We start from the raw sequence: 20,596 nt of genomic DNA, 5'->3' as shown, positions 1-20,596 counted from the left end.
CGATTCGATCCAATGAGCCCAGACCTTAACGATTCGACACTGAGAAAGTTTTTCTGAGGTTATATGGTAAAAAATTAAATCATCTTATTTATGTTTTGTCTGTGGATTTGCTATTTAATCATCTTATACCTATATATAGCACATATTATTAACGTATGTCCCTAAAGAATTCGGAAAAAATATATATGTATTTTTTAATTGTAAATTAATTTTATTTTATTAACTAAATACAAAAAATTAAGTCTACATATTTAAGGTTTTTAATGTATTTTTATAGAACAGAAAGAGTTCCGTAATCTTCGATGGCACGTAAATTTGGTCTTGTATGTGCAATAAGTCTTTGGACTGTTTTTCTAAATCGATCTCACGAAATTTTTGCAAAATTCTTCGCCTTAGCTGATCTTCTTTTTGGGCTTCCCAGCCATTATTATACACCGTTCGACTCAAAACAGCCCGAAACTCTTCTATAGGCCTCGCCTGAGGCACATTTGGAGGGTTGTCGCGCTTGGGAACAAAATTTATATTTTGAGCAGTTAACCAATCTGTAGTTCTCCTGGCGTAATGGCATGACGCTAAGTCGGGCCAAAATATAGTTTCATCATTGGAGTGATGAGTATTTAAAAATTGAACAAGCTTTGTACGACACCTGTCAATGTAAATGTCAGCATTGAGAGCTTCACCGCGAACACGCCCAACAAACGGCTGTGAAACACCAGCTTCTGAGGTGGCACACCATACCAAAATTTTATCGGCAAATTTCACTTTTCCCTTAAACCTAACTTCGTCCTTTGCATCTTGTACATTGCGTGTATAAAATCCGTCGTTGCCCTTCATTTCGGAATTGGATAAAGTAAAATACTTTTCATCATCCATAATGAGAATTTTACCAGGAAAATGGATGCGTCTCAATGCACGGCAACATCTAGGAATTTTTTCTAACTGGGTTGGTGTGTACTTAGGAGCTTTTTTTCTTTTATATCGTTTTAAATTATTTCTAGAAATTGTTCTACTTACAGTTATTCGTGAAACATTATATCTTCGGCCAACATTTCGCAAAGATTTTCCTAATTGGTTCTCCAGACTCTGAATTAATCTCTGTTCTCGAGCAGGAGTTAAAACTCTTGGTCTTCCACTTTTGGGCAAATTAAGGCATGGTATACCATTTTCGCACTCTTTAATTGTCTGGTAAATCGTTGACACAGAAATATTTTGAGCACTAAAAATTCTTACAATATTGCGTTTTGGTACATGTCCAACTAAACGATAAATACTTTGACGAATATTAAGTTTGTACGACATCTTAACGAATCGTATTTGTCAAAACTGACATTGTTTATATTGTTTAAATTGTTTACTAATTTTGGTTTCCAATGGCAACTTGATCCAACGCTTCCTACCAATAATAATTTTAAATCTAAAATTTTCCGAAAACTTTAGTGACATACGTTATTACGTTTAGTCCAAGTAATGAAGCTTAAAATAGGACAAAACCTCGAATTTTTTACAGAATGGATCCAATTGAAAATTTGAGAATACGTAGTGGATAGTCCAAGGATCAAAATCTATCTGATGCCGAAAGGCGCTTTTGCAGTGGGGGTGGTCGGGGTGGAAATTTTTTATTATATTTTGATCGAAAAAGTTGGTAAATACATTCATTCTCGGCAAAAAAGGTTCTATATGTTTTTTTGAAAAAATTAATAGTTTTCGATTTATTCGCTATCGAAAGTGTTAGTGTTTTTCTATATCGAAAAAATTAATGTTATTAATAAGTTTTCTGCTAATAACTCCAAAAGTTTTTGTTCTATCAAAACAACTTTACTCTACAAAAACGTACCTTTTGAAAAAATAAACAAAACAGTTTTTTTTAAGACAATATTAATCGAGCTATACTTTATTATATGTTAGCTCTTCTTCGTCAAATGCTAAATATTGTAGTTTCAAAGTCAAAAGACGGGAAAACTATGCATTTTTCGAGGATAACTTGCTCAAACTAATTTAAAGTATTTAAAAATATCTATCTCCAGAAATAAAAAAAGTCTCTAGCTCAAAAAATAAGTGACATAATGAAAAGAATGTCAGTCCTTATTTTTTTTCAGCGAAAACTTGATTGGAAGCAACCTCCTAATCACCACCCTAATTAAAATTAGTCATTGACCTTATTTGATCTTCTTTTAAGTATTATTAATAGGTTCTAGAAGTTTGACCGGCTTAGAATGATTAGTTTTAAAAAAAAAATAGTTAAAAGCGAATAACGAATTTTTGTAGTTTGGAAAAAAATGGCCTTGTCTTTATAATAGAAAGATTAGCATCAGAGATACGAAAAAATGTTTAAATATGAAATTATAGCTTATTTAATTCTCAAAAAAATTATAGCTAATTTAATTATGGTTTGCAATTTTTTTTTCTGCGGCAAAAATTGAGTGAGTTATTGACAATTAAAACTTGTAATAACACGCAAAACCAACTTTACCAACCCTTTCAAAGTAACCTCTTTTTGCGACTGAGGATTTTAAAAAGATTGAATATTAATTGGCTTATAGATCTTGTAAAAACCTACAAAATTCTTTTTTGCCAAACTTTCTAAGATAAAAAATAAAAAAAGTTACGGTTAAAAAATCAATATATTTTTTGAAAAAAAAAAAGGAGAAATCCAATTGGAAGCATAATAATATAAGTTAGCGGTGTTTTTAGTCATTGGCCTTATTCATTCTTCTTTATTTATGTATTATTAATAGATTCTACAGTGGGTGATCAAATTATTATGATCAGTCACAAAATTTTAAGTTTTTCAAATTTGTTCAAAAATTTTATAATAAAATCATATGCTGCTATACGATTAAGGTATGCCAATATATTTTGTCACTAATAACCTTACTTTTTTGACGTTTACAGCTCTAGAACTGTCATTTGTGTCAAATTACGTGACAACATACACATTGTGGTGAATTTGCGCTTGGAGTTTACAACTGAATTTATATGTTTTTGTATTGTTTTTGAAAGATTAGTATCGGTGTATCTTTCTAGTATGTTTTATTAAGGTATTAGTGGTGATTGTGAGTGAAAAAAAAACTATCAGTTTTAGTTTTAAAGACATTTTCAAAACATTTCGATTTTTAAGAAGAAAATCATAATGGATAAGGCTAAAGACGTCCCGGTGTCTAAAATGGTGGAGATAAAGACCCTTTTCTGGAATACAAAGCTTTCCCAACGTCATATAGCTCAACAATGCCCAGTAGCGCAAGCAACAGTGAGCAATGTCAAGAAAAAAATTGATACCAAAAAACCCTTGACTCACGACCGTGCCCAAAAATGTGGTCGAAAGCGTGTCACTACACCCAGAGACGAGAGAAAAATGAGGGATATCTTCGTAAACAATAGAAGGAAGCCAAGAAGAATCCTCACAGGACTTACTCGTGAAGCTGTGATGCCAGTTTCTGACATGACAGTCCGCAGAAGGCTTGCTGAGCAAGGTTTCAAATCATGTCGCCCTGCCAAGAAACCAAAGTTGACCATCGCAATGATAAAAAGAAATTGGAATGGGCCAAAGAACACCAACATTGGACAATTGAGGATTGGAATAAGATAAATTACGTCACTACTAAAGTTTAAATCCCTTTAACCACTGTTTTTATTCTAAAAAAATATCTTAGTTTTTTTAGATAGTTTTTTTTATTCACAGTTTGTTTCTCCGATACAGTGGAGATACTCATGGATAAGTCGGCCTTCGTCCGAAGGCGGGTGGGTGAAAAATATCACAAGGATTGCATAGTGGAGCGAGTAAAGCATCCTCTCAAGATCATGGTATGGTCTGTGATCAGCAGCAAGGGCACAGGGAGGCTGTACATTGTGAATGGAATGATGAATCAACATCAGTATATTGAAGTTCTGGAAAGAAACCTCATGCAACAAATCAAAGACTGGTTTGGAGAAAGCTCATGCCACAAATCGGAGGATTTTACCTTTATGCACGATTCAGCACCGTGCCATAAGGCAAAAAAGTAACATCATACCTGGAAAAAAATAAAATTAAAGTACTGAACTGCCCAGGTAATTCCCCAGACCTCAACCCGATCGAAAATCTATGGGAGCTCATGAAGAGGGGGATTGCCCAGGAAACTGTCACAAATAAACAGCAGTTAATTGAGAGCCTCATTGCCACCTGGCACAGAGCCGATAAAATAAAAGAAGACTGCCTGAGAAACATTCAAAGCATACCAAGGAAGATCAAAGCTGTCATCGAAGCTAAAGGAGGTCACACAAAATATTAAAAAAAATTGATATTTAAGGTCAAAGAAAAAAATATTTTAAAATTTTGTAAAAGAACGTGTTTAGGATCTATTTTTATATTATATTCACATCATTAGACGCTTATATGCAGATTTATTCTTTATTAAACACCAAAATACAAAGTATTTTAAAGTGATCATAATAATTTGATCACCCACTGTAGAAGTTTCACTGGCTTAAATAATTAGTTTTTAAAAAACTTGCAGTAAAATATGCCACTTTTTCAGAATAGAAAGATTAGCATCATAGATACGAAAAAATGTCTAAATATGAAATTGTAGGTTATTTAATTCCCAAGAACTTGGTTTGAAAAAATTTTTTTTGCGGCAAAAATTTTTTCGATATAAAACTAACACTTCCGATAGCGAATAAATCGAAAACTATTAATTTTATCAAAAAAATGTATAGAACATTTTTTGCTTAGAATGAATGTTTCTATCAGCTTTTTCGGTCAAAATATAATAAAAAATTTCCATCCCTGAGATGGGGTGGCAATCACACCCATGGTAAAAGCGCCTTTCGGCTTTATATAGATTTTGATGCTAGGACTATCCACTAGTTATTTTCAAAATTTCACGCAAATCGATCCATTCTGTAAAAATTGCGAGGTGAAGAACTTCGGTTCCTGGACTAGTAGTTGTAGATGTGTTAATACCTGAATTACTAATTTAGTGTTAATGCTAGTTTACTCTTTGTCTATTTCAACTGACAATAATAATTATTGTACCCTTAAAAAAACAAATTTAAAGGATATCCTAACTTTGAATAGAATAAAAATAAGTTGCTTGAAATCGATGATCTACACTAAGAAGACGATGTATTAAAACTTATTCTAATTGTGTAAGCAAACGCTCTCGTTTGAACATGAAAGCTTTGAAAAATAAAGCATTGAACATACAAATATATTCGTAAATAGGTTGCAAATAAAGGTGTGATGTGCAAGTATAGCATTGCGTTTGTTGTGTATGTAATGTATTTTTTTAAATGTATTATTATAGGAACGTACGTATAATAATAAATCATATTTAAATATTGTACTTGTATAAAATTTGAAGAACAAATATTATCTACCTAGATATAGAGTATTGGTGAAGTTAAAAATAATTGTTAGAATATGTTTTTATTTAATTAATCATTAAATATCAATTCATCATAACCATATCAATCAATCGTAATTATTAGCAGTATAATAATTGTCTATAGTGTGTGTTTTCTAAGTGCCTTCTTACTAAATAAAGTCGGTTTCGTGTTAGAGAAACTAACTAGAAAATAACTAGAAAATAAGAATCGCTTATTATGCCCGAAGAACCACTATACCTCGAAATGTAATATCGAAATCATAATCACAAAATATGGAAAAATTACAAAAGCATATAAAGTCCGAAGAAGACTTTGTTCATGACGCTTGGGCAGGATATGTCTGTAAAGAAGATTGATGTTGGTATGATCCCAGATAGAACTTATGAATAAATTTAATTAGGGAAGCCCACTTTGCATAGAGATAATGGCAACGAAAATGATGATGACGACCCTTATGGGGGCGCACTATGGAGTTATAAATGATGATTTTTTTGCAGGATTATTTGATAAAAATACTTACAAATTACTGATAATATTATCCGATAAATTTTTAAGGGTACTTTAGCTATCGGAAGCACAGTTTAGAAACCTCAATATTTACGAAAGGCCCCCTCCCGAAAATTTTCTGAAGTAGAAAATTTGTTCGGGTCGACATGAATAACTGAATAAAAATAGTCTCATGCGGGACGTAGTAATAATTTTTTTAAGTGTGGATCCAAGACCTATATTTACTTTTAATCATTTTTTATTTTATTCGCCACTCGTCGGTACCTTCGAAGTTTTTATTAACCATTTAAGCATCTCGAACTAGAAACTAGACCCTCTCGCACATCAAATGTTTTCCGATTTGCGCTATTCCGAGTACCTCTCGCCACTATAATTATAATTTTATCTGGAGCGATACCTACCTTCTCGCCCTTTGTATTTCATAGAGCAACGAAAATACGATATAGTGCTAGTACTTCTAGTCGGAACAAGAACTCCGAGCTGAACATGTTGAATCGGTTTCAGAATTTCAATATTGAGCTCCTCTCCGCTATCGCTTTCCATTCGGCAAAAGAATTGAAAAAAATCAGATAATATAAATGAAAATTGTTGAACATAGAAATTGATGTATAAAGTAAAAATTACTAACTTTATGATCAAAAACCAAAAATAAAAAAATATTTGCAAAATAATATAATTAAAACATAAAACTGAAAAACACTGCATAAAACCGTGAATACAAAGAAATAGCACGTCTGATCGTGTTTGTTTATGTTTGTTTTGTTATACGCATGCGGGTGTATACCACTGGCTCATGCACTAAATTCGAACGAGCATAAAATAAATTTACAGTAAAAACTACGATTTGGTGGATGCGCCTATAAGAAATAATATGGGAGCCTCCACCAAACTCTAAGGTTCATTATGCTAGTTTCTGACGTTTTTTGTGGTTTATGCTCGTCGGATCGTGACGTAAGGGGAATCGTTGGAAAGCGGAGGGGATGGTGAATATAAAGACATAGAAAAATTAAACATGGCGGCATTGTCAAAACGACATTACATTATATCAAAGAATATAGACCTTATAGAAGGGTACTGCCGTGTAGCGTTTCAGCATAGGATTTTGTGCACCAACTGAGTAGGTGCATGTAGCCTGACAATGACTACGGTATTTTCAAGGGACAAATAAACGTGACCATCTGTTTCATTCAAACTCTTCTTCTAGGAGAGTGTATATTCTTTGATTATATATTCATTGTTACTGGTCCGATTGCTACGTTTGAGGTGTTACATGAAGGGGAAGGGGATACCGAGGCTAACAGATAAAAATCCAAATACAATGGTTGTAGAAAAAGCCCTATATCGTATCTTCGTTGTTATTGATACGATTTTGACGTAGAAGACGTTAAATAAAAGGGGAGGGGATGTCGAATACGTAGAGATATAAAACAAATACAATGGCAATACCAAAAGGACCCTATATCGTATCTCCGTTGTTATTGGTACGATTTTAACGTTCGAAACGTTAAAGAAAAGAAGAGGGGGTATCGAATATGTTGAGATAAAATACAAAACATATCGACATTGCTAGAATGGCAATATTTTGTAGAAAGTGGATTAGACACCGAGAGTATCGTAGGAAAAAAGCAATCATGACAAAATTGCCAAAATAGCACTATATCGTATCTTTGTTGCTCTATGAAATACAACCGGGCAAACACGCAGGTTAAATTTTTAATTTTTTTATAAAATTACCGTTTTTTAATTTTTTTTTTTTTTTGTTTTTTAAGGTTATATTATCATTTCTACTTTATCAATCTTGTAAATAAAAACAAAAAAAACTTGCTTTTCTTTACCTCACCTCACAGAAGAAGACTCACATTAAGTGGTATTAAACATTATTAAGGCGCTGAAAAGAAATAAAAGAATTATTTTGTTTATGTTTGCATGTGCATGAAACTTTAGTTTAAAAATTACTTGATATTCCTTGAATATCTTTAAAATAAAAGAATTTGAAATGAAATAAAAATTGTTTTCTTTACCACTTTACTAAATACGTGTAAATTATTTCACGCCTGTTGACACGGCTTTTTCTTTTTGAGGTCTTAAGATAACACTGGAGCAATTATTTTTAACTTCACAAGCAAACTCATTACGTTACGATTAACAGTGAAGCCACCGACTGTGACAATTAGCCATTGGCATCGGTTTGAATTCAATTATTTCATTACGTAAACGCGAATGGCTCACATAAAAGTACACTTACCGAGATCGACATCATCGATTTGCTTCAACTTGATGCTCATTGACGTCCCCGACAGGGGTAAACTATTAAACTGTGAACTCAAAGGGTTTGAAAAGGTTACGTTGTTATTGGCAAAGCTGGTCGATACTACTGGATTTAAGGGATTTGTGTAGGGAAGCGTGTATTGAGTTAGAGAGCTCGTTACGGGGTTGCTAAAGGAGGGGTTGTTGTAGGAAGTTTGCTGAAGACCAGTCGGGTTATTTGTTAGTGGGTTGGTGAAGGTATTGTTTGAAATGGCTGTTTGGTTGTAGCTGGTGGGCACGATGGAAGTGCCTAGGTTTGACGGAAGTGTGCCCATTACGCCTGTTCCTATCGAAGAAAGATTTGGAGGCAAGGAAGAACCTGAAATAATAAGAAATTTAAAACTTATCCACAAATCTGAATATATAAAAACATACTGGATTCTTTGTAAAAGGTATATTTGAGGCGCTTAGAGCAACAGTGCCCTAACCCACAATCCAGAGTTTTACCAAAACGCTTTTATTACATTAAAGTTATACCTTATTTATGTATTTTCCGACAAAGAGTGGCTCAATCATTTGCTACTACACAAAGACAGAGATCTTTGGAGACGGACAATACACGACATCACGTCGATCACTACGCTCCCTCGCGGAGGTTAGGATTAAAGAGAGAGATCTTACCTATTAATAAGTTATTACCAACTATAACCACTGTAATTGTTATTCATCATCATTGGCTCTTCAACCCACGTTGGGTCTTGGCTTGTTCTAGAATCAGCTTCCATTCTTTCCTACCCTTCGCCTTGGTTTTCCAATTTCGCACTCCGTAACACTCGCAAGTCGCATTCCACCTGGTCCTTAAATCGTGCCCTTGGCCTGCCTCGTCTCCTCACTCCATCCGGTCACTGGTTATAAATGTGTTTCGAGGCTCCACCTCATTCGTTCTCTCTAAGTGGCATAGCCACCGCAGCCTGTTTATTTTGATAGATCTACCAATACTAGACTCGCTGTAATAAAGGTGGTAAAGCTCAAAATTATAGTGTCACGCCATAATCCGTTTTCCTGCATGCCTTTATAGATATGTCTCAGGATTTTACGTTCAAACCGGCCGAAGGCCGTCCGCACATGGGGCGACGCTCGAAATAATCGACTCGACTCCAGTCGCTTAGATCTCTCCCCGCCACTCGAGTTTTCTCGTTGTTGCATTGAGCTCCGTAGACGGAGCGTTTAGGATTTCAAATTTCCTCGTCTTGTACGACTCTAGTCCCTTGCGATCTGTAGCACACGAGAAAGTTCGAGTGAGACGCACGTTTCCAAGTTTATTTTATTTTTGTTTCCTTCGTTTTTTGTTGATTTTTGCGCTAAACTAAATTTTAGGTTTTTTAAGGATCGGTGAATATTATGTTCGTTGATTGTAGTACTGGTGGCTTTGGGAAAATATATTGTTTGTCATAAAAATTCTGAAAACATTGAACTTCTGTTTCTAGATGTTTATTATAAAATTCGTTGTGAAAGTAGAGAAATACCCTATAATGCTCATCGTATACAAATTATACTAAAAATGTATCAACATCGTACTTTTCACAGATCGAAATAGTCGTTTTGGTTGATATATAAAAAAATGCGTTCTTCCTGGTTGGAAGATGTGAGCAAACTGAATCGAATATAGTGTGCGGAGAGCAATCACTCTTGCCGCGCAGTTCGTACAAGACGAGCAAGACGTGCGAACTTCAAGACGTGTCTTCGATCGACCCATGTGCGGCCGGCCTAACCGTTCTTCATCACTCTTTTTTATCTTTTACGTTTCTGACGCGTAAGTGAGTACGGGCTTGATTAGAGTTCTGTATCAATAATTTTGTTCTTTTTATGACTATGTTTAAAGTTTCATTAATTCATAGTATTCTTTTTCTCATGATCATTTTTCAGTGCGTCACAGTTTTTCGATTTCTTTCTAACGCATTAAATTGTATGTGACAGAAAAAAGGCACGTCCGTGATTACAGACATTTACAACATTTCTTCTAGTTATTCTAGTTGTCGATAGATGGCACCATAAAAAAATTTTTTTTTTAATTAGATAATAATATTACAAATATAATCGGTATAATTTATAAGACTATACAAATCAAAGAAAATACATGTGATTTGTTTTTAATCCAAATTGAAAATAAAATGTGACAACTGTCAGATTTAACTAAAATGTCATGTTAGAATAAATGTCATAAATGTGTATTATCACGGACTTACCCTTTTTCCTATCATTTGTTACGCACTGAAAAATTCTCATGAAAAGGACAATACCTACGCTCTATTTGCTAGATATATCATCATCATCATCAGGGCTTTTCATTCCAGGTGGAATGTTTGCCGCTCTTACTTAGAGCTCTCAGATTCGCTTATTGCGGTGAATCACTCCGCATTCCACTTGTATGTTGTCAAAGTTTGTTATATGACTTGGCTTTCGTTACTATTTTCTTCCACTCATTTCGATATGTGCATAGTTCCCTCCAGTTTCTCACTTCCAGAATTTTGATATCTCTCATGACCTGGTCCTCCCATCTCTCTCTGGGCCTTCCTCTTGGTCTTTCAGTTGCCGGTTTCCATTTGGTGATCTTCTTAATCAGTCGGTCGTTTTTCCTTCTTTCTATGTGTCCCAGCCATCTCAGCCTCTGTGATTTAATAAATCTAACTATATCTTCTCCCTTCATTATGTCTCTTAGTTCATGGTTCATTCTTCTTCTCATTTCTCCGTTGTCCATTCTTATCGGGCCCATAATGCGTCTGAGGATTTTCCTTTCGAATATTCTCAATTTTTCTTCATCTTTTTCCGTGAGGCACATTGTCTCAGCTGCGTACGTAACCACTGGTCTGATTGCAACTCTGTATATTTTCAGTTTTGTATTTCTGGATAAGTTCTTGTCCTTCATAAGCCTATGATATCTCCAGTATGTTTTGTTGCCTGTTAGTATTCGTTCCGTTACTTCTTCACTTCTCTTGTTTTGGCCATTCACTATTACTCCCAAATATTTAAATTGTTGGACTCTTTCAAAAGTGTAGTTTTCTATTTTGATTTCTCTCATCCTGTTATCTTCTCTTCTAGAGCAGAGTAGATATTTTGTTTTTCCTTCGTTAATTTCTAGACCTCTTTTCCGTGCTTCTTTTGCCAGGATTGTTACTGCTTCTTTTAATCTTTCCTTGTCTCTTCCCATAAGAACTAAATCATCTGCATATGCAACTATTTGTGTTGAGGAGTGGGCTATAGTTCCTTTAATTTTGCTGGCCTTGACTGTTCCTTCTAGTGCTATGTTGAATAATGTGGTTGACAGGGAGTCGCCTTGTCGCACTCCTGTTTCTATTTCAATTGATTTTGTGCTACCTTCTTCTGTTGTTACTTTGGCTCGAGCTCCATCCATGGTCATTTTTGTTAATCTGATTAATTTTGCTGGTATATCTTGATTTTTCATTTCAATAAATAATTTGTTTCTTCCAATACAGTCAAAGGCTTGTCTGAAGTCTACGAAGAGGATGTGGAGTTCTATGTTGTGTTCGTGGCATTTTTCTATTGTTTGTGTAACTATGTGGATCGCATCTGTAGTGGATCTGCCTTCTCTGAATCCTTGCTGGTAGTCCCCAATTTTTTTCTCTGTGAATTGATTAAGTTTTTGTTTGATGAGGGCTGTTAGAATTTTATATGTTGTACTCAGTAGAGATATTGCTCTATAATTGTTACAGTTTGTTACTTCTCCTTTCTTAAATATTGGTATAATTCTGCCTTCTTTCCAATCCTCGGGCATTTCTTCTGCTTCCCATATTCTAACTATTAGGTTATAGATGCTTGTTAATAACTTTTCCCCTCCGTTTTTAATTAGTTCATTGGGAATTTCATCTGGGCCTGGTGTTCTTTTCTGTTTCATTTTTTGAATGATGGCTAAATATTCATCATGTGTTGGCATCCCTATTTCATTATCTCTAATGTCTTCCATTGCGCCTACCTCCTCTTCCGGGCTTTCTTTGCATCTATATAGTTCTGTGAAGTGTGTTTCCCATGATCTATTGTCAATTTTAACTACTGGTCTGCCTTTTCTTTGTTGAGCTTTTAGGTATCCAAATAGTTTGGCGCTGTCTTTACTATTCATTTCTAGTTCCTTTAACAGCTCTTCGATCCATAGTTTTTTTTTTGTTCTTGCTTTACAATTATCAATTATCAACAATTATCGGCTGCTTTCTTTTTTTCTTTATATTCGTTTCGATGATTCACTTCTTTAGTTGATATCCATTTATCTCTTGCTTGGTTTTTCTGTTTGATTTTGTTTTCGCATTCTGCATCAAACCACTCTTTCCTTCTTTTTATTTCCCTCTGTCCTAGCACCTCTTCAGCTGAATTCAAAATGGATTCTTTTATATTTTTCCATATGTCCTCTGTGTTGTTTGCTTGTGTTAGGTTTTCCTTTAGGGTTGTCTCATATTGTTCTCTTAGTTCCTGTACTTTTAACTTCTCCAGATTCCATCTTCTTTTGTTTTGTCTTGTTCTCTCTGCTTTAATTATCTTCATTTTGATTTCTCCTATTACTAGAAAATGGTCTGTGTCCGCGTTTGCTCCTCTATATGATCTGACATCGTGCATTATTGTTTTCCATTTTTTGGATATTAGTATGTGATCTATCTGATTGCCATCTGTTGTGCCAGGTATCAACCATGTTACTTTATGCTCTCTTCTGTGCATGAAGTTTGTACTTATAATGTAACTGTTTGTTATTGCTGCTAGTTGGCATAATTTTCTTCCGTTATCGTTTGTCTTGTCATAAATAGTTTCTTTCCCTGCTACTTCCTTATACTGGTTTTCTTTGCCTACTTTTGCATTGAAGTCACCAACCATTAGTACTATATCATTTCTGGGTAATCTTTCATATAATTCTTCCAGTTGTTCATACAATTCAATTTTATCATTTTCTGGTGCATTTTCTGTGGGTGCATATATGTTTATGATTGTCATATTGGCTTGTTTGTTTTCTACTTTTATATACGACATTCGTCCATTTATCGCTTTAAATCAGCCTTACACCTAAAGGTAGAAAGGCTTAGGACTAAGTAAGTAAGTATCGCTTTAAATTCTATAACTTTGTCCCTAATCTTACTGTTAACCATGAATGCTGTACCGTTTTTTCCTTGCTTGTTTTCTCCCGAGTAGTATATTGTGTAGTTTTTCTTTTTGATATTTCCTTCTCCCTTCCATCGTACTTCTTGTAGTGCTAGTATGTCTATTCTGTATCTTTGCATTTCTCTTGCTACCTCTTTCATTTTTCCTGGTCTCAATAATGTTTGAACGTTCCAGGTTCCCACTTTTACTCTATTTTTCTTCTTGGTTTTTCTTTTTCTATCTCTTTTTCTTATGTTTGATTCGTTGTTTTTTTTTACGTGCTAGTTTCGTTTTCAGGTTTTCATTCATTTTCTTTACAGTCTCTTTACATTCCATAAATGCGTTTTCCATATTCGTTTGCCGGTATGTTTTAGTGATACTAGTCGTTTGTTCTTTACTATGTGCTACTTTTACATACAATCTCAGTTTTTTGGCTTTGTGCCGGAATTATGTGCAGTCTTGGTTATTTTCGCCATATTTTCTGATTCATTTTCGTCATCTCCTGGTGATCTTTCCGTATATGTTCTTCCTCTGGGTTTTCCTTGAGGTGTTTTAGTATTCATCATTTCGCTTTGTGTCCTCTTGTATCCTAAGCTTTCCACAGTATATGTTTTGTCGTTTATTTTTAGCTTATTATAATTTAGCGATGCCTTCTGACTCCTTTCTCTTGCTTCCTTTAAGTGTTGTTTCAGTATTTTTCTCTGGTCTTGTATCTCATTGGAATAATCTTCACTTAGGTAAATGTCTGTTCCTTTTAGTCTTTTCGATTGGTTCAATATTTCAGTTCTTTTGGAACCGCTTTTAAGTTCCAGTAGTATAGGTCTCGGTAACTGTCTTAGGGGATCTCTTTATATACCAACGCGTTTTATGTCTATTATGTCTGTGTGTTCATTTAGTGGAACTTGGATTTTAATTGCCATATTTTGTATACTTTTTATCATATCATTTTCTTGTTCACCTTCTTTCTCTGTTATACCGTATACTATAATATTTTTCTTTCTTACCTCTCTTTCTAGATCTTCTATTCTTTTTTCGTGTACTTTATTTTCTGATTTTAATGCTATATTTTCAGCTTTTAATTCTGGGATTTCCAGTTTCATGAGCTGTAAATCATTTTGCACTTCATTTAGTTTTTGTTCTATTCTTATGCCTCTATTATCCATACAATCTAATTTTTCACTCATCTTTTTCATCATTTCCTCCATCTTTTTTTCGACTATGGATTATTTTTCTAAATCTCTAGGCTAGCGTTAGAATCTTTCTCACTTCGACGGTTAGTAAGATTTTGCTTTTATCCAATCTCAGATATTAGAATTTTACTATTTTATTACGTAGCGTAAAATGAGCCACACCCGTTTCAACCACGCGGAGGTGTGTCCACTTATCCACGCACCAAAAATATTCTTATTTTTCGAAAGTATTCTTATTTTTATTTACTGTAGATTGTTCTTTTTATTTTAAATCCGGCAACACTGCTTAAAATTCGAGCAGAACTTCACCTCTGGTATACTGGTTTTCTTATCTGCTTGACCGCTTAGCTTTTTGTAGTGTTCCAATGTTTATTATTTATCACCCACAATCGTTACCTTATAAAAAACGCTGTTCTGTTTATGTTTGTCTATTTCCACTTTTTTTGTCCCAATAGAACGTCTTCACTTTTATAATTTACGTTTCGCTCTTGCTTTGTATTTAAATTTCACTACACCACGCGATATTCGGGGAAAATGCAGGAGTAAATTTAAACACTTTATTTGCGTTCCAATGCCACGTTGCCAAGTCCCCCGCTAGATATATACGTCTGTTAATTTCTGTAGTTACTGGATTACTTTGGTTGATTTGTGACCTTAGATACTTCTTACTCCTACTAGATCTCTCTTACTCCTTCGAAAGTATATATTCCAACCGTTAGATCTTCAGGTTCTGGTACTTGATTATTATTTATGATTTAGTTGTAATAGAGTTAATTTATAGCCCGATTATTTTTGCTGCTGCTTCCAATGCCGTGAATGATTGAACCTGGTCCGCCTTTCTTTCTGCTGTGATATCAATGTCTTATGCACACGCTAGTATTTGTACACTCCTATTAATAATGGTCCCTCTTGTTGTTATTTCAGATTCTCTAATAGGCAATTTCTCTAGGGCAATGTTGAATAGAAAGCACGATAGGCTATCTCTCTGTCGGTAATGCCATTGATTTACTTATATGTTACTTCACAGTCGTTAGAACTGAAGAAGTGCAGAAATATTGCATTAAAAGATTGAAATAGTATTTTCAATACTAATAATAGGAAGACGAAATTAAGTACCCACAAAAACAAAAAATGGGATTCTATGCAGACAGTTGAAAGTCATAACTTGAAGGAAGAGTGTGTCTAGGAATAATTATAACGACAAAGCTTGAAGATGTAAATGACATGCCGGTGATATAGGAGTGCATAAAAGACCATTATTTCCAAAGATATTTTCTTGTGTAAGAACTAGTGAATTTTGATCTCTGTGGTTTTCAGGGTTTGGCTCCGCGTTGGAGAGTTTTGGTTTTTAGAAAATGCATTGTTTTGGCGACATTTCGGCAAGTTGACACTTGGCATCGTCAAGTCAGATTAGTTCTACTTCTCTCCTGATGTTCAAGGAGAACTTATTTCTAGATCGGTCAGATCAGGACAAGTCATTTAGACCTAGTTTAGGCCTAGATTAGAATCTTCAAGGTAAGGTATCTCCATTTTTTGAGAGAGCGTAGGAGTGGAGCTTGCAAGGGTAATGAAAAGTGGAGAAGGGAATACTGCTAGTGGAGTGGTTCCACCTTCCACTCAGAAGGTGGTTCATATTAGCTCCACAAGCTAATAGAGGAGTATCAGGTGAGAATGTTTGCTTATATAAACCTGCCAACATGCGATGGGTAGCAAGATGTTACATACCAGCATACCATACTTAGAAAACGGTTCTTAGATCAGCATTTGTGGGATGCAGCTTACGTTATCGGAGATATACATATAAGTAGGATTTGTTCTAATATGTTACAATACTCACCAGGAAGTTCGCTTCGGGTCAATTGTAGAAAATTGGCAAGATCGAAGAGAACTTTGTTTCTGGTGAGTGCGTAACTTAATTGATGGCATGCTATTCTAGCGTGCTTTTTGCTTTGGTGTTCGAGCTGCCTATCGTACGTAGTACGTATTTTTTGCTAAGAGAATGAATTCTCCCCTTTATGGGGGGATTGTTGCGAGGGGATATACCATTGTCGACTGATATCAACACATCTTTCTCATGCATTTTCTAAGGATTCTCCCTTCTAATTACAGAAGCATGCTCTTCTAGATATGTCTCCGAACCTCCCGTATAACTCTCCCAGGAAATTATCTCTCTTGCTTACCCTGTCAAGAGTGTTTTTAACATCAATGTTCCAGTTGAGAGTCCTACTAAAATGATCTTCCAAATAGTTCCCAAACAGTCCTTGAAGGGTTATCATAACACCTCGGCACTCCATTATATAGCACTCGGTTGCTGTTAGGATGACTGAAGACTTTAATGGGATTAAGTGTAACTCCCACTTTGGGTCTTACACCGTTTACAATTTTATGTATAAGTTGTGTTGGGCCTCTATGAACACAGATTGCCGCCGTATGCAGTGCCTGCAGTAAGGAGGGTGGTATCCTCGGCATAAAGTAGGATAGGCTCGGTCCACTTAATAGAATGGGGGATGTCACTATTGTAGACTTTGTATAAAATTGGAGATATAATCGAATCTTGTGAGACTGCAGCTTCTATAGTGAATGATATGGATAGTTGGTTGGCGACTTTGACAGGTATAGTCCGATTAGAGAGATAGGAATGTATAATTTTCATGAATGTGGTTATCAGTCCCGCAAGGTGAAGTTCTTTGACCAAGCTTGAGTGCCACACCGGATCAAAGGCCTTTTTAACGTCAAAGTATATACCAACTACATATCTGTGATGCTCATTGATAGCGAGAAAGATGAATGTGGCTGCTTCAATCAATGCATTGTTTGTGGAGTGTTCAGCCCTGAAACCCTTTGAAAGCTTGGAAGGATGTGATTAAACTACAATGAGAGGATCCTGAAGGAGAGACTCGTAGAATTCCTAGATACAAACTTTTTGACTTTACCTAGAGTGTTGAGTGTTGAGCAAATATATTGGTCTATAGGAATCATTGCTGATAGGGGGTTTCCCAGGGCTAGGAATCATGACTGTTAGCTACCTTCCATGAAGTTAAAAAGTAGTTGAACCTAAAAGAGGCATTCATTGTATTGGTAAGCTTCAAATCTAGGTCGCTGTATGGCATTTTGATGTTCTTCTCGTCTAACTTGTATTCTTCGATGTCCGATGTATAATTTGTTGCAGTTATCACACAGGATTTTGTATACTCGTTGACTTTCCAATGCAAATTATGTTTTTGCTGATGGTAGTTGCGATTTTCCTGTCGGTGTAAGATCTGTTCTTTGCGCCATCTTTAAATGTTTAACCTAATTGCAACACATATGAAAGTGATATGGAGATATGAATTTTTTTAACCGATCTATTTATATTTAATAAAATGATCGAATACGTAGGTATTTCTTAATACCATATAGGTATCCAAATTTTTATAGGAAATCGCTAAATTTCTGCTTCAGACTTCGTCATTTTGGATTTTCCAATCCTGACATCTAATTCGTGGTCAGTAAAGTTAATATACCTTATTTCCAGTGGCAGTCATAGCTAAAAATCCAAGATACTGGCTTTATAAAAATAGCATGAGTTCGATTCTCCGCACCAACATTTTTATTTCTAAAAATGATAACGAGCTGTCACCGTGTTTCGGAGGATACGTAAGGCCGTTGGTCCCACTGTTCTAGTGTGAATCGACACTAGACGTTTTCTGCAATAGGGTGAAAGATACAATTGGCGCTAAAACAATATGAAAGATCTTTCCGGCAAAAATGCCATCCGATATTATTTTTAACTCTTATATCCAAAATTTCACATGAATATAATAATTTTATATTTTTTGTCCGCCATATTGGATTCGTCATTTGGCCAGTAGTATTAGAGAGACTGCGATTGAAATACTTGGGAAAACGTCAGGAAAAAAGTTTGAGTATAAAGAGACTTGGTGGTGGTCAAACGAAGTACAAGGAAAAATAAAAAAAAAAGAGAAAATTATATAAAAAGTGGCAAGAAACCAGATCCGACACAGATCTTCAAAACTATATGGTGGCGAAAAAGGAAGCGAAAGTAGCAGTAGCAAAAGCCAAAGCAGAAGCGTATTCAAACCTATACGATCAACTTGATACCAGGAAAGGCGAAACGAAGATATATAAAATAGCCAAACAGAGGGCAAAGAAAGCAAAAGATTTTAATCAGATTAGATGTATGCGAGACGAAAATAATAAAATACTAGTTCACGAAAGGGATGTCAAAAAGAGATGGAGAAAGTACTTTGACAGCTTATTAAATGAAGAATTTGACAGACAGCCTGTAGAGTCAACGGAGACAGTAGCAGCAATGGTCACCAATATAGCCAACGAGGAAGTGGCTCAAGCGCTTCAAAAAATAAGGAAAGGAAAAGCGGTAGGACCAGATGATATTCCTGGGGAAGTATGGAGAGCATTGGGAGAGACAGGAACAAGGTGGCTAGCAGGTCATTTTAATAGAATTATGGAAGTTGGACAAATGCCAGACGAATGGAGAAGCAGTATACTGGTACCTGTCTACAAAAAAAAGGGAGATATACAACAATGTACAAACTACAGGGCTATAAAACTGCTTAGCCACACCATGAAAATATGGGAAAGAGTAATTAATAGACGGATACGTGAAGAGACCGAAATATCCGTGAATCAATTTGGCTTTATGCAGGGTAGATCAACAACAGATGCAATTTTCATTATAAGGCAGTTGATGGAAAAATACAGGAGTAAAGAAACAAACGCTAATATGGTATTCATTGATCTTGAGAAAGCATATGATAGAGTTCCTCGAGAGGTTCTGTGGTGGGCACTCAATAAGAAAGGAGTCCCTGGTGCATATGTAAAGATTGTGAGAGATATGTATGAGGGAGTAACGACTAGTATTAGGACAGATGTGGAAGAGACTGACAAATTTCATGTAAAAGTAGGATTGCACCAAGCCTCGGTGCTTAGGCCGTATTTATTCTCATTAGTTTTGGACCAGATAACAGCGAAACTACAGGGTAACATTCCATGGTGCTTAATGTATGCTGATGATGTCGTGTTAGTAGGAAATAGTGAAAGGGACTTAGAACAAAAACTGGAACAGTGGACACAAGCTCTGGAGGAAAAAGGTTTAAAACTTAGTATGACAAAGACAGAGTATTTGGAATGTTCATTTAAAGATGGAGTTACTACAAATAAAATGGTATCTTTGGATGGTGAACTGATTGTAAAAAGCAATAGTTTTAAGTACCTGGGTCGGTATTACAGAATAATGGAGAAATAGATGGAGATGCATGCAGTAGAATTAGGGCTGGATGGATGAAGTGGAAGGAAGCGAGTGGTGTGTTGTGTGACAGAAAAGTTCCAATGAAGCTGAAAGGAAAATTCTATAAAACAGCCATAAGACCGGCTATGATGTACCGAACTGAATGTTGGGCAGTGAAAAAGAAAGAGGAACAACGAATGCATGTGGCGGAGATGAGAATGCTTAGATGGATGAGTGGAGTGACAAAAAAGGATAAAATTAAAAATGAGTATATTAGGGGAAGTCTAGGTGTGGCACCAATTGATGTCAAAATGAGAGAGCATAGGTTGAGATGGTTTGGTCATGTTCAACGTCGAGACGTTAATCATCCAATACGAAGAGTAGCTGAAGAGAATATTCCTGGAAGGAGTAGGAGAGGAAGACCAAAGAAGACGTGGTGGTAGACGATTAGGCAAGACAGGTTGGTAAAGGGGATTAATATTGATATGACCCAGGATAGAATTGTGTGGAGAAATGCAATTAGAGAAGCCGACCCCGTATAGGGATAAGGCAAAGAGAATGATGATGATTGTGTTTATTTTATAAAGTTATATTTTGTTGAATATATTATGCCATATTATATGTATAGTTATATTATCATATTATAGACACCTAGTTAAATAAAAATGTACAATATAACTTTAAAGAATACGTCCACCCGGTCTACCGATAATATCCATTGCCTAAGTATTACACTGACAGTACGTGTTAATGATATTACATATCGACGTACGTTTCACATACGTACGTTTTGATTCAACTTGTTTGAAAATTAATCATGACTTTTGGGCAAGGATAAAATGGAACAACTATAGCACAGTGTGTGTCACGTGATGAGGATCAAGGAAAGCACATTAATATA

At 35.3% G+C, this 20,596-nt stretch overlaps 1 protein-coding gene across 2 annotated transcripts in view; it reads right to left on the bottom strand.

Annotated features, from left to right (window-relative positions):
* LOC126881345 (RIMS-binding protein 2) overlaps positions 1-20,596 on the bottom strand; it is a 509,061-nt gene that overhangs the window by 254,981 nt on the left and 233,484 nt on the right. For both annotated transcript variants that reach the window (XM_050645576.1, XM_050645577.1), the window contains exon 5: positions 8,120-8,500. In XM_050645576.1, coding sequence (XP_050501533.1) covers positions 8,120-8,500 — 381 coding nt within the window. The remainder of the gene's footprint in view (positions 1-8,119; positions 8,501-20,596) is intronic.

Source organism: Diabrotica virgifera, chromosome 3 (assembly GCF_917563875.1).
Source record: "Diabrotica virgifera virgifera chromosome 3, PGI_DIABVI_V3a".
NCBI lineage: Eukaryota > Metazoa > Arthropoda > Insecta > Coleoptera > Chrysomelidae > Diabrotica > Diabrotica virgifera.
This window is presented reverse-complemented; position numbering and strand designations above follow the sequence as displayed.